Source organism: Ptychodera flava, chromosome 7 (genome assembly GCF_041260155.1).
Source record: "Ptychodera flava strain L36383 chromosome 7, AS_Pfla_20210202, whole genome shotgun sequence".
Taxonomy (NCBI): domain Eukaryota; kingdom Metazoa; phylum Hemichordata; class Enteropneusta; family Ptychoderidae; genus Ptychodera; species Ptychodera flava.
This window is the reverse complement of record NC_091934.1, coordinates 2,617,543-2,630,514: the sequence shown is the minus strand read 5'-3', so window position 1 is coordinate 2,630,514 and position 12,972 is coordinate 2,617,543. Positions and strand designations below refer to the sequence as shown.

Genomic DNA, 12,972 nt, shown 5'->3' with positions numbered 1-12,972 from the left:
GGGCCAAGGTTGAGAGAAAAAGTACATATACATATCTTGGTACAAGATTAGATGACAAACTGAAGTTTTGTGATAACATGGATTTTGTCATAAAGAAAGCTAATAGTCGCACTTACTATCTTTGTTTGATGTTAATCGAAAACTCCTTTCCATGTTTTACAATGCTTCAGTTTTGAGTATTCTGTCTTTTAGTATCGTCTGTTGGGGTGATGTGATTTCTCAGGCTGGCCATGACAAGAGCAGTTAAGAAGGCCAGTATAGGGGAAAACCAGGCACCCATTCAAGATCTGTATAACAGACGCCTTACTGATAAAGTGAAACAGATATTATCTGACACGACTCATCCTTTGTACAGTGACTTTGACAATGAACGTATCGACAGGAGTAGACGACTGAGAATACCACGAACAAATACAAAGCGTTACAAAATGTCTTTTGTACCGAGAGCAATTTCTGTCTATAATTAAAGATTTAGGCGATCATGTTTATGGGGGACCTTCATTCTCAGTAATTTCTGAACTAAAAGATGTGGCTGAATGGTATTGATTGCACTTGAGAAACCAAAGAATAGATATTGTGAAGAACCAATAAAATTGCATCATTAGCACTCCTGTTCTGTTCTGTTCTGTTCCTGTACGCAAATTGATATAGATCAATAAAATATTTAACAAAAGTATTAAGCTGGGTAAGAACAATGCGCTCGCAATCTTTCATCAAGTGCTGACGTCAAAGCAACAGGACGAAGGTCATTCATAGTTGAAACAACCGATTTTTAGGCACTGGAATTATACATGACCGTTTCCATATTTCAGGAAGAGAATTACTTTTAAACACATATTGAAAACGGTGGAAAATATGTTGGCAAGTTGATTTACACAGATTGTAATTACGCGTGGAGATATTCTATGCTTTTGTGGGGTTCACATTATTGAATAGTTTGTTAACCTCCTCCTCATTTGTCAAGAAGAACCGATCATCATCATTGCGTCAAAGATAGCAGGAAATCATAGTTTTATTCAAGTCTGTTCATATCTAAAAAAGGAAATAGTGACAGCGTTTCTAAACATACAGTGAGGCTGGTGTTAAAAACATGATGATTTTGGAAAGGATTCATCATTTGAAAATTCACTAAGAGCTTTTATTTACTCTCATCGCCCAGCTTTAAGAAGATACAGAGGCGATGATGACGTGTCTTGGGAGATGCACGAAATGCAAATAGAATACCAGGAAGAAAGCAAAGAACCAAAAGTTGGAATTCGTGGACTTTTCACAAATAAAAATTACAGAAAACCTATTCTGATAAGTGTTTTCGCCCATGCAGGACAGCAATTCTCTGGAATCAATGCGGTAATGTAACTATTTCAAACTGCTTGTATGCAAATTACATAATCCATGTGACTTCTCTACCTCGTAAACTACATTTCGCATGGTATTGTGACAACAGATCACTTGCATTGTCACTGACGGCCTTATCACTGACTTGGCAAAGAGAAAGAAAATATTGCTTTAGAGGATTTTTTCGTCTAATTTGATTCAATTGGCGTAACTTTAAAATGAAATCATAAAAATTGCAAGAATCACTGGACCTTTAATACATTTGTATGTGTTTTCTCCTTCAGATATTCTTCTATGCTACGGAAATTTATTTCATGATATGGCCAAACAACGTGTCTGCTGTCCTATATGCTACCATTGGTAGTGGAGTAGTCAACGTCATTGTAACTATAATATCTGTGAGTAAAATGGCCACTCTTTACTTCCAGTCATTGTAAACTCAGTTTTCTCCTTACTCCGATTATTTTTGCCTTGATCATCAACAGCGCAAATGTTCCGTTCAAATTCCGTTCACTTCGATCGGGCCATACGACTACTACGAAATTCTAATCGTGCACAGTTCTACACAACTGTTGATTGGACTGAAACACTGCAAAGTTTGACAGTTTAAAATCTTGTATATCGTGATGGAGAACAGACTTAAGGCGCCTCCGTTTTCCCTATAAAATTGCGACGAACTTTTTCACAATGGATTTTCATTGCGAAACTACCAGATTCCATGTTTTGGTTTCACACGGTTTGTAAGTTTGTTCGGCGACACTTAAATATTTCTCGTCACGCTTGATCAAAACAAGAAGTACGTAAAACAAACATTCGTACATATCTTCAGAACTATCTTTAAGAAAAAGTTCAAAACAAATTAAACAAAATGTTGTGAACAAACATTGTTATGTAGGTCATTTCCCCCACACTCATCATGACCTGAGTTCAATTAGTCTAGAACATTCCCAAGGTCACTGCCCTTGATGACCTCACAACCTTGAATTCAATTAGTCATGTTTGGAATGTTCTGGAAAGTTGATTAGTTGTGTAAGGGAGATAATTTTAGAACAGTAATTAGCATGTCAATAAAAGTTCTAGATTGTTCTTATATGCCTTTATAAAAGGGACGCGCTCAGCTTCCAGTCAGACTTTTGGGATCGTGTCTCTTGTGTGTTACTATAAACTCCAGCAGTAGTCATTCTCAAGACTTTTCAAGACCTTCATTGTCAACGCTGGATTTATACTGTGGACTTTGTGCAGCTGCAAGCCTGCAAGGACTGTTCATTCATTCAACTGACTGTTACAACTCTGAGACTGGAGCTTTGCCGTCCCAGCTGAGATAAGTAGTCTGTACACTTTTAAAGCTTGTACTCTATCCCTGACTTAGCAATTAGTTTTATTTTCGTAATAAATTTTGTTTAAACGTTAACTGCTGAGTTCACCCTTTTGTTCGTTTTCTCTGCACGTAACAAATTGGGGGCTTGTCCGGGATACGAATATTTTGAGCCGTTTGACAACATTTTGACAGCCTTTTCAAAACTACTGTATACTGTGAACTCAGCGAAATTCAATCATGGCGGAATTCAAGCCAGACGAATTTATGGATGACCTTGATCAGGACACATTTAATTCCCTCAGAAAAGACAACCTCATAGCACTGGCAAATTTCCTTAAAGTAGATGTCAAAAGATCTATGCGCAAGCGAGAAATTCAGTTCAAGATTGCAAAACATTTAGTTAATTCTGGCCATTTTGAGGAGTCTGCCTTAAAAGATTATGAGCCTGAGTCTTCCTTCGAACTCAAAAAATTAGAATTAGAAATACAGGCAGATTTGGAGCTTAAGAAATTGGAATTAGAAAAGGAAAAATTGCAAATGGAAGAAAGGGAAAGGCAGGAAAAATTACAAATGAAAGACAAAGAATTACAAATGAAAGACAAAGAATTACAAATGGAAGAAAGACAGAGAGAAAGGAGAGAGAATTGGAAGAACATCGACTACAGTTAGAAATGAGACGTTTAGAGCTTGGACAATCAGGAAAATTCTTCCCTTCAGACAAGTTTGACATCACTAAGCATTTCAGGTTAGTTCCCCCTTTCCAAGAAAAGGATGTTGATAAATATTTCCTTCATTTTGAGAAAATTGCTCAGAGTCTGAATTGGCCTAAGGAGTCCTGGTCTATGCTTTTGCAGAGTGCTTTGGTGGGTAAAGCCAGAGAAAATTTACATTCAGTTGTCAGTAGAGCAGGCTTCAGATTATGATTCTGTGAAGGAATTAATTCTCAAGGGCTATGAGTTGGTGCCTGAAGCTTACCGTCAGAAATTTAGGGATTGTGAGAAGGTGAAGGATCAAACTTATGTTGAATTTGCTCGAACAAAAGAACAACTGTTTGACCGTTGGTGCTCTTCGGAAAAGGTCAGTCAGAATTATGACAAATTACGACAGCTTGTTTTGATTGAAGAATTTAAGAGGTGCATTCGGAGTGACATCAAGACGTTTATCAATGAACAAAAGGCAGATACATTGGAGGTTGCTGCACGTTTGGCCGATGATTATTCATTGACCCACAAATCTTCATTTCTCAGCAAACCATCCCAGTCCTTTTCATACAGAAACAATGCAGGTAAATTTAACTCCTCCTTTTCATCCAAGAATTTTCAAAGGAGAGTAGAAAATCAAATGACAACAGTTTACAGAGTTCAAGTAACACTCCCACATCATCAGATCCCAAGTCTCAATCTCCTTCTGACAAACAGTTTGGTACACTTTCTTGTAATTATTGTAAGAAAGACGGCCATTTAATGTCAGAGTGTTTCAAATTGAAAAGAAAACGTGAAGGTCAAAGTGGTCAAAGTGGATCTAAGCCAACCGGTTTATTTCTTCATCAACTCAATTAGAGTCTAATAATGTGTGCAACACATTTTCTGAGGTTAAACCCCTCTCATCCCCAATTAATGAGGTCAAGGTCAATTCTTCTCAAGATAGCATTATGGGTATTTTCGAGCCATTTATTCATAATGGTTTTATATCACTTTCTAGTGATTTCTCTTCCGCTACCCCTGTCAAATTTTAAGAGATACCGGGGCTTCCCAGTCTCTTTTGTTGGCAGATACCCTGCCGTTTTCTGAAAGTCATTTTCAGGTTCTAAAGTTCTTATTAAGGGGGTAGATTGTAATGACTACATTCCTGTTCCTCTCCATAATGTCTATTTGTCTTCGGACTTTGTTTCTGGACCTGTGGCTTTAGGTATTAGGCCTTTTTTGCCTTTTGAAGGGATTCACCTTCTTCTTGGAAACGACCTTGCTGGGGACAAGGTCATTACTAATCCACTTGTGACTGATAATCCTACTTTAGATCAGGATCCAGAGCCAATTGAACAAGAGATACCCGATTTATTTCCTTCATGTGCTATTACTCGAGCCATGTCAAAGAAAACTTCCGAGAATCAAAATACTCTCAAAAATAATGTCACAGATGTTGACTTAAATGACACCTTTCTCAGTCAGGTGTTTGACACGGATCATTCCGTTATCCCTCGTGGATTTGAAACTTCCAGTAAAACTTCTGCTGACCAAAGTCAGACATTTTCTAGATCAAATCTCATTGCAGAACAACACAAAGACCCAGATATTTTGTCTTTGTTTGACAGGGTAGATGATGAAGGTAAAACTTCAGATACCTCTGTTTCCTATTATACAAAGTCTGGTATTCTCATGCGTAAATGGAGACCTCCAGACGTTTTGGTTGATGACGATTGGGCTATAAAACATCAAATTGTGGTTCCAAAGCCCTACCATGCTGAAATATTGCGCCTGGCCCATGAAACCCCTGGGCTGGTCATAGGAGTCAGGAAAACTTATCATAAAATTCTCAGTCACTTTTATTGCCTAATGTCAGGCAGGATGTAGCACATTTCTGTAAAACTTGTCACACATGTCAAATGGTAGGAAAGCCAAATCAGACCATTCCAAAGGCCCCTTTACAGCCAATTCCTGCATTTCAAGAACCATTTAGTAGGATACTAATAGACTGTGTTGGGCCCCTACCAAAAACAAGATCAGGAAATGAGTACATGTTGACAATTATGTGTACATCAACTCGGTTCCCAGAAGCCATACCACTGAGAAATATAAAGACAAAGACTATAGTGAAAGCTTTAGTCAAATTTTTCACTTTATTTGGCCTCCCTAAATGTGTCCAATCCGATCAAGGCTCCAACTTTATGTCTGGTATTTTTCAACAAGTAATGGATCAGCTAGGCATTAAACAGTATAGGTCATCCGCCTACCATCCAGAAAGTCAGGGTGCTCTTGAGCGATTTCATCAAACTTTGAAAAACATGATTAGGACCTACTGTTTTGACACAGAGAAGCAGTGGGATGAAGGAATTCATTTTTTGCTCTTTGCTGTTAGAGAGTCAATTCAGAGTCTCTTGGTTTTAGCCCATTTGAGCTTGTATTTGGACATACAGTCCGTGGCCCACTTAAGCTCATTAAAGAGAAATTCCTATCAGACGATGATGATTGTCTGAATATTTTGCAATATGTGTCAGATTTTCGTACAAAACTCTCTAAAGCATGTGAATTAGCCAGAGAAAATCTTGAGTCATCTCAGCAGTCAATGAAAACCAAATACGATAAAAACACCTCAAAACGGAAGTTTGAACCAGGTCAAGAAGTTCTTGTTCTACTTCCAATTCCTGGCAAACCACTCCATGCTCGTTACTTTGGGCCATATCTAATCGATAAGAAATTGAGTGATTTAAATTACATCATAATAACACCTGACAGGCGAAAACAAAAACAGCTATGTCACATAAATATGCTTAAGCCATATTTGGATAGGGATAATCCTACTATAACTCAGCCTGTCAGTGCAGTCAGTTCAAACCATTATGAAGATAGTGGTACTGAAACTGACTTGAGTGAAAATACTCTAAACTCAAAGCTGGGCTCGGTCAAGCTTCAGAACTCAGAAATCCTGGAGAAGCTGGAGTCTACAAAGTTGGCACACCTCCAGCCAGAACAACAACAACAGGTGAAAGAACTGCTCCATGAATATAAACACCTGTTTAAAGATGTTCCAACGAGGACGAACGTCATCTATCACGACGTTGATGTTGGGGACAGTAAGCCTGTAAAACAACATCCATACAGACTGAATCCAACAAAAGCGAAATATCTCCAGGAAGAAGTCAAATACCTGCTGGACAATGACTTTATTGAACCCAGTAAAAGTAACTGGAGTTCGCCGTGCATACTTGTTCCCAAATCAGATCACAGTTATCGTATGTGCACGGACTTTAGGAAGGTCAACGCTTTAACAAAGACAGACACTTTCCCAATCCCGAGGATTGATGACTGCATCGACCGAGTGGGAAAAGCCAAGTATGTGACAAAATTTGACCTACTGAAGGGATTTTGGCAAGTCCCTCTGACGGATCGTGCTCGTGAAATATCCGCCTTTGTTACACCAGACGGATTGTTCCAGTACAAGGTGATGCCATTCGGAATGAAGAACTCTCCGGCAACGTTCCAACGGATGATCAACGACGTCATATCCGGGCTAGACGGATGTGCAGCTTACGTTGACGACGTCGTCCTGTATAGTGACACCTGGGAGGAACACATTAAGCTCATGCGGAAGTTCTTCGAGAGACTGAGTAAAGCAATGTTGACTGTCAACCTTGCCAAATCTGAGTTTGGTTGGGCGAGGGTAACTTACCTCGGACATACTGTAGGACAGGGTGAGGTAAAAACTGTTGATGCCAAAATCAGTGCCATTTCAAGTTTTCCCATACCAAACTGCAAACGACAACTGATGCGCTTTCTCGGTATGGCTGGTTACTACAGAAAATTCTGTCCAAATTTCTCCGCAATTACTGAGCCTTTGACTAACTTACTTAAAAAGAAAGTAAAGTTTGTTTGGTCAGAGCAATGCCAACAGGCATTTGATACACTTAAAGCCATACTGCAAAGTGCTCCAGTGTTGTCTGCACCAGATTTCACTTTGCCATTCAAATTAGCTGTGGATGCTAGTGATACGGCTGCTGGTGCTGTTTATTGCAAGAGGATAGTCATGGTGTAGATCATCCTGTTTGCTATTTTTCACGCAAATTTAACAAATCCCAGAGAAACTACTCTACAATTGAAAAAGAGTGTTTATCTTTGATATTAGCTTTACAGCATTTTGAAGTTTATGTTACTTCTTCAAATCAGCCAATAGTGGTTTATATTGATCACAACCCTCTTGTTTTTCTGCAGAAATTTAAAGGCAAAAATCAGAGATTGCTAAGATGGAGTTTAATGTTACAGGAGTTTAATCTTGACATTAGACATATCAAAGGCAGAGACAATTTAATTGCAGACTGTCTCTCTCGTATTTAGAGTTTATTGTTGTTCACTTTCAAGAAATTTTCTTTAGAGTAAAACAAAATTTGAGTACTTAAATCCTTTTCAAGATTACATTTGTAAAAGAAAGATTTTTCTTTGAAAAATTTTCTTTTTTTGAAGAGGGGGTGTGTTATGTAGGTCATTTCCCCCACACTCATCATGACCTGAGTTCAATTAGTCTAGAACATTCCCAAGGTCACTGCCCTTGATGACCTCACAACCTTGAATTCAATTAGTCATGTTTGAATGTTCTGGAAAGTTGATTAGTTGTGTAAGGGAGATAATTTTAGAACAGTAATTAGCATGTCAATAAAAGTTCTAGATTGTTCTTATATGCCTTTATAAAAGGGACGCGCTCAGCTTCCAGTCAGACTTTGGGATCGTGTCTCTTGTGTGTTACTATAAACTCCAGCAGTAGTCATTCTCAAGACTTTTCAAGACCTTCATTGTCAACGCTGGATTTATACTGTGGACTTTGTGCAGCTGCAAGCCTGCAAGGACTGTTCATTCATTCAACTGACTGTTACAACTCTGAGACTGGAGCTTTGCCGTCCCAGCTGAGATAAGTAGTCTGTACACTTTTAAAGCTTGTACTCTATCCCTGACTTAGCAATTAGTTTTATTTTCGTAATAAATTTTGTTTAAACGTTAACTGCTGAGTTCACCCTTTTGTTCGTTTTCTCTGCACGTAACAACATATTTTTGAAATATGAGAGATCATGATAAAATAAATTAATGATGTATACACAGTTACCAAACTAAGACATAAGAATGTACAGTGATAAACGTTCTGTATCTTCCATTTTATTTCAGATCTTTGTTGTGGAGAGGACTGGACGACGTCCCCTGTTGCTCTATCCACTTATTCTCATGGCTGCATCAACAGCGTTCATAACCTTGTCCTTAAACCTAGCGGTAAGTGACCGGGGTATAAAAATGTACATGCAATACAAGAACCCTTAACTTAAAAGCGTACAATATTTTGCCTAGTCCAAACATGTACATAATACCTGAATAGTAGAAATGAAAATATGCATAGCATAATTTATAGCGGAGAAGAATTTCTAATATCACCAGCAAAATTGTTATTTATTTCCCAGTGCCATGCTTTTCTACCAGTTTATCACACCAACAATGTTTCACTGTTTTTAGTCAACAACAACCCCCATGCATGAACTTTAATCTAGCGACAGTCCAAAAGTCCAATTATATAGGTCTTGAAGTAAACATACACAATCCGACGTATAGGTTACGCTTTCATGGTCTGTTTTGCCATAGCTGTTTACACGTTCACATTTGTTGTTCGTCTTTTTAGGATCCAACGACACAAGATGCTTGGGATTACATCAGTTTGATATGTGTGTACCTGTACATTGTATGCTTCGCCATCGGACCAGGTAAGATATCAGCACAACATTTAGTGTGTGTTTGCATATCAAAAAGAAAATTGTCTGTGATAAATCATTATGATTAATTACACCATAAGGACAGTTTACCCGTAATTGTCATTGTTAGGACAACGAAAGTTTAGGATACTTAATTCAATGTGTCCTTTGCTTCATCGCCACTCTTTCGTAAAAAGACCATAGCGGTAACTTTGACAAGATTTTCGTTACTCTTCTATGAATTAATGATTACAAATGCTTTCCGGTGTGGATTAGAAATTCAGTTGTCAATAACAACATTAGGGCATTACACACACAAGAATTGTAAGTTCGCCTGTTGAACATGCAGACAGCATGTCGTCATTATTTCAGAGTAAATCAAATCATTTGTACATAAGAGAAAGAAAATACATAAAAAATACTGTTAATGGAACTTCAATTTGTTATTATTTATTTGTTTATCTATTTTTTATTTATTTTAAACAGGACCAATACCAAATGTTTTGATTCCGGAAATCTGGTCCCAAGGACCACGCCCTTCTGCTATGAGTGTCTCAGTTCAAGTAAATTGGTGGTGTAACTTTGTTGTGGGAATTACTTTTCCCTATATACAGGTAAACACAGAAATCTAATATGTTGGTTGTCAACCAACCAACCAATTAACCAAATCAAACAACCAACCAATCGACCAATCAGTTAGTTGATTTCAGCGTGTAACTTTGTACATATTTCACTTAAGTCGTGGCTAGCAAAACGAAGTTACAGACACGGCCAGTAAATACAGATGACAAGTTTGCTCCTCGTTACGAACCATGGCAATTCATTGTAGAACAGGACGGACAGACTAAGAATTCGCTTTGTCTCCCCTAACAATTTGTAAAACGATATATGCCGAATGGTGAATTGACGCCAACCGAAATACAGTAATATTTGTACTGGATATTGAACTATGAATATTCGTTAACAATAAACTAGACAGTCGATCAATATAAAACCACAGTGACGGGCGGGGATGGGGGCATTGTGACAAAACGTAATCTATAATCAAGTGGTACTGTCGGTCACCAACCTGTACAACTATCCAATTCAGAATTATTTAGTTATGGTTACGGCTATTCATGCCAGGGTCGATTAATCTTTTCTTTTTTTCTCTTCAAGGCAAGTATCGGTGCATACACTTTCCTGGTTTTTACAGTGTTCCTGGCTTGTAATTGCGTCTTCTCATTCTTCATGATTCCTGAAACCAAGAACAAGACATTTGAAGAGATAGTCTCATCATTCCGAGTCGACAATCATCATAGACGTTTAGGCAGAAGATAATAATATCAGTACACTCGTCGTGCTGAAAAATCACAGCGGAAATCATAAATCGACAACGATGTTGAAGGAGGTTGTTCATCGTCATAGCATATGCTTCATGCAAACAACGTTACTCAAATCAGAGTCATAAGCGGAGGAATCTAAACCTTCAAAGTTTATGTAGGCGTATAGAGTAGATTTCAGGGATTAAAGATTCCGCTGTCGATCCCATGGAAAACAACCCCTGAAGAAAACACGAGTACAAATTTTGGCACAACTTATTTTAATTTGGAAAGTCGAAAAGTCAGTTAGCAGAATTACCGTCTATTGTCACCTTGGTATATATTCAGTCCAAATCGAATCGTGCTGTTCTTTTATTGTACAGGACCAGTCTCTTTTGTACAACTCTCTATTAGTCAACATTTTTAACATTTGGTCTTATTGCTAACAAACTATTTTTTGTCAACTTAGACTATGGACGTACCAAAAATACGTCCATACTTAGATTGAGACTCATGTGTTGATTCCAAATCTTTGCTACCCATTAGTCACGTGGTATTTTATTTTCATTCGTATAATCTGACAAATTAACACGTAAATTCAACTAACTACCCGGAGAGTAACAACCATGAAACCTGCGATACATAAGACAAACGCAACGCACCTAGGTATTCTGTAACTTTAGAGTCCTAGTCTTTCAAATAGTGTTATGAATTAGTCGGTGCAAAGAAGGTTCTTTTCTTTCTAGTAATATAGTCGTGCATTAATTTTTATGGCCAAGTTCCTGCAATGATTAAATAGTTAAATGAATGTTCAAAGTGAAGCCTGAAAGTATGTAGTGTGACTCGCCTTAAATCTTGCTACGGAGAATATACATTCATGAAGGCTATTCGTTGACTGTCAATCTGATTCAAATCATATGTAGAGATGGCGGCGTTTCCACCTTTGCTGACATTTTATCCGCCGTTCGAGAACATCAAAGAACAAACAAAGGTTGGAAAACGTGTACATGTTTACATCTGATTTCAATCAGATTGGTTAACTGCAGGGCCGGCCTCCTGGTCTTTGTTTGGAACCGCTAAAACTTCACTTTTACAACAGTGAAGATTTCTTACAGTTATCTTCAGTCTCATGTTCAGCAATATTATCGATGATTTTTTCCAGAAAGAATAAAAATTCCCCGTTTTATTAAATTATGTTCTCAATATGTTAATCAATTGAAGGTATGCAAATGTTTAATAGATGTTATTCAATACATAATTTTAGATATTCAGCAAATGGAGAGAGAGAGAGAGAGAGAGAGAGAGAGAGAGAATATTCTCTACGTACCAAGTGGGGACACAACATTGAGCATGCGGAAGAATCACTCTTTACTAGGATGCATACTAGACAAAATCTTTCATCAGGCGTAGCTAACTGGTAAATGTAGTCAATTTTACAAATTCATCACAAAACATGTTTCTTAAGCTGATACACTGATGTTACATATTTTTAAACTTGACCTTACAATCTGGAGGGGAAAGTGACGCTTGTTCGTAACTGCCACCCCACAGGCCTGCAGCATATGCGAAAACATGCCCTACCACTAAATTATAATGCCTACTGTCCTTCTGTATCTATACAACAGTTCAAGATCCCCATTGCTCCCCTACAGTCAGTCCCCTAGGGTAGGGGAGGGGTGAGGTTCTTTGCGCAATGGTTTATTTTATTTATAAGCTTATTGTCTATGATATTTCAAATACAGATTTCCGTATGACTGCTTTCTTATTCTACTCCCTGCAACATGTTGAACTGTCCAGTATTTGCTGTGCCAACACAGCCTGTATCATTGACAAATAACTTTCAGTCTGGACACGACATCAATTAATACCAATTTTTCTATATACAGGTGTTGTCTAAAAACTGAACATTCCGTGTTTCAGTATGAAAATTATCAACAGTTGCAGCTTCTGCTTTTTTTGTTTTCTAAGAAATTCAATGGCAATCATGTATTTTTTATATTTTTTGAGGTAAAGTCATGAAATGCGACAAAATGGTTCTAGATTTTGTTTATTATCATAAACATTAGAACCATTGGATGACATTAAAATTTTGGGAACCAATATATTTTCAGGTCCCCCCTTATAGGCAGAGCAAAACTTTCAAGTCCCCCTCTATAATCCCAGAATTTTCGAATCCCCCCGGCCCTGCCTGACCATTTTTTGTGAACGCAGCCTTAGTCACGGTTCGGTCATTTTTACGATCATTTTGGGCCAATTGTTGTTGAGTAATCATAATATATCAATGTCAGGGCAGACCACAGATGCTCAGAACGTTGCTTGGAAAAGCAGTACAGTTGGGACAGAAATCTGCTAGCTGAAGGCCAAGCTCTTTTTTATAGGTTCGACGTGCGGTCTTACCCAGCGGGTTTCAGCTCCCAACTTCAGCACCAACTTGTAGGCTAAACCAAGACGCCTTAAAAAGTTAATTGGGTGAAAATTATGGCCATCTTAACAAATTTAGGTCAAATGTTATGGCACATCATGCATTTATGGATGACATTGTCAGGCTTTAAGGTGATTTTTTTATGAATAATTAGGAT

General features: G+C 37.9%; 1 protein-coding gene across 1 annotated transcript in view; it reads left to right on the top strand.

Annotated features, from left to right (window-relative positions):
• Positions 1-11,584, top strand: part of LOC139136565 (solute carrier family 2, facilitated glucose transporter member 1-like) — a 42,219-nt gene extending 30,635 nt beyond the window's left edge. Inside the window, exons 7-12 of the mRNA XM_070704304.1 lie at positions 1,160-1,347; positions 1,620-1,733; positions 8,521-8,622; positions 9,023-9,104; positions 9,579-9,706; positions 10,251-11,584. Of these exons, the coding sequence (XP_070560405.1) occupies positions 1,160-1,347; positions 1,620-1,733; positions 8,521-8,622; positions 9,023-9,104; positions 9,579-9,706; positions 10,251-10,412 (776 nt within the window). The 3' untranslated portion in view covers positions 10,413-11,584. The remainder of the gene's footprint in view (positions 1-1,159; positions 1,348-1,619; positions 1,734-8,520; positions 8,623-9,022; positions 9,105-9,578; positions 9,707-10,250) is intronic.
• The last annotated feature ends 1,388 nt before the right edge of the window (positions 11,585-12,972 follow it).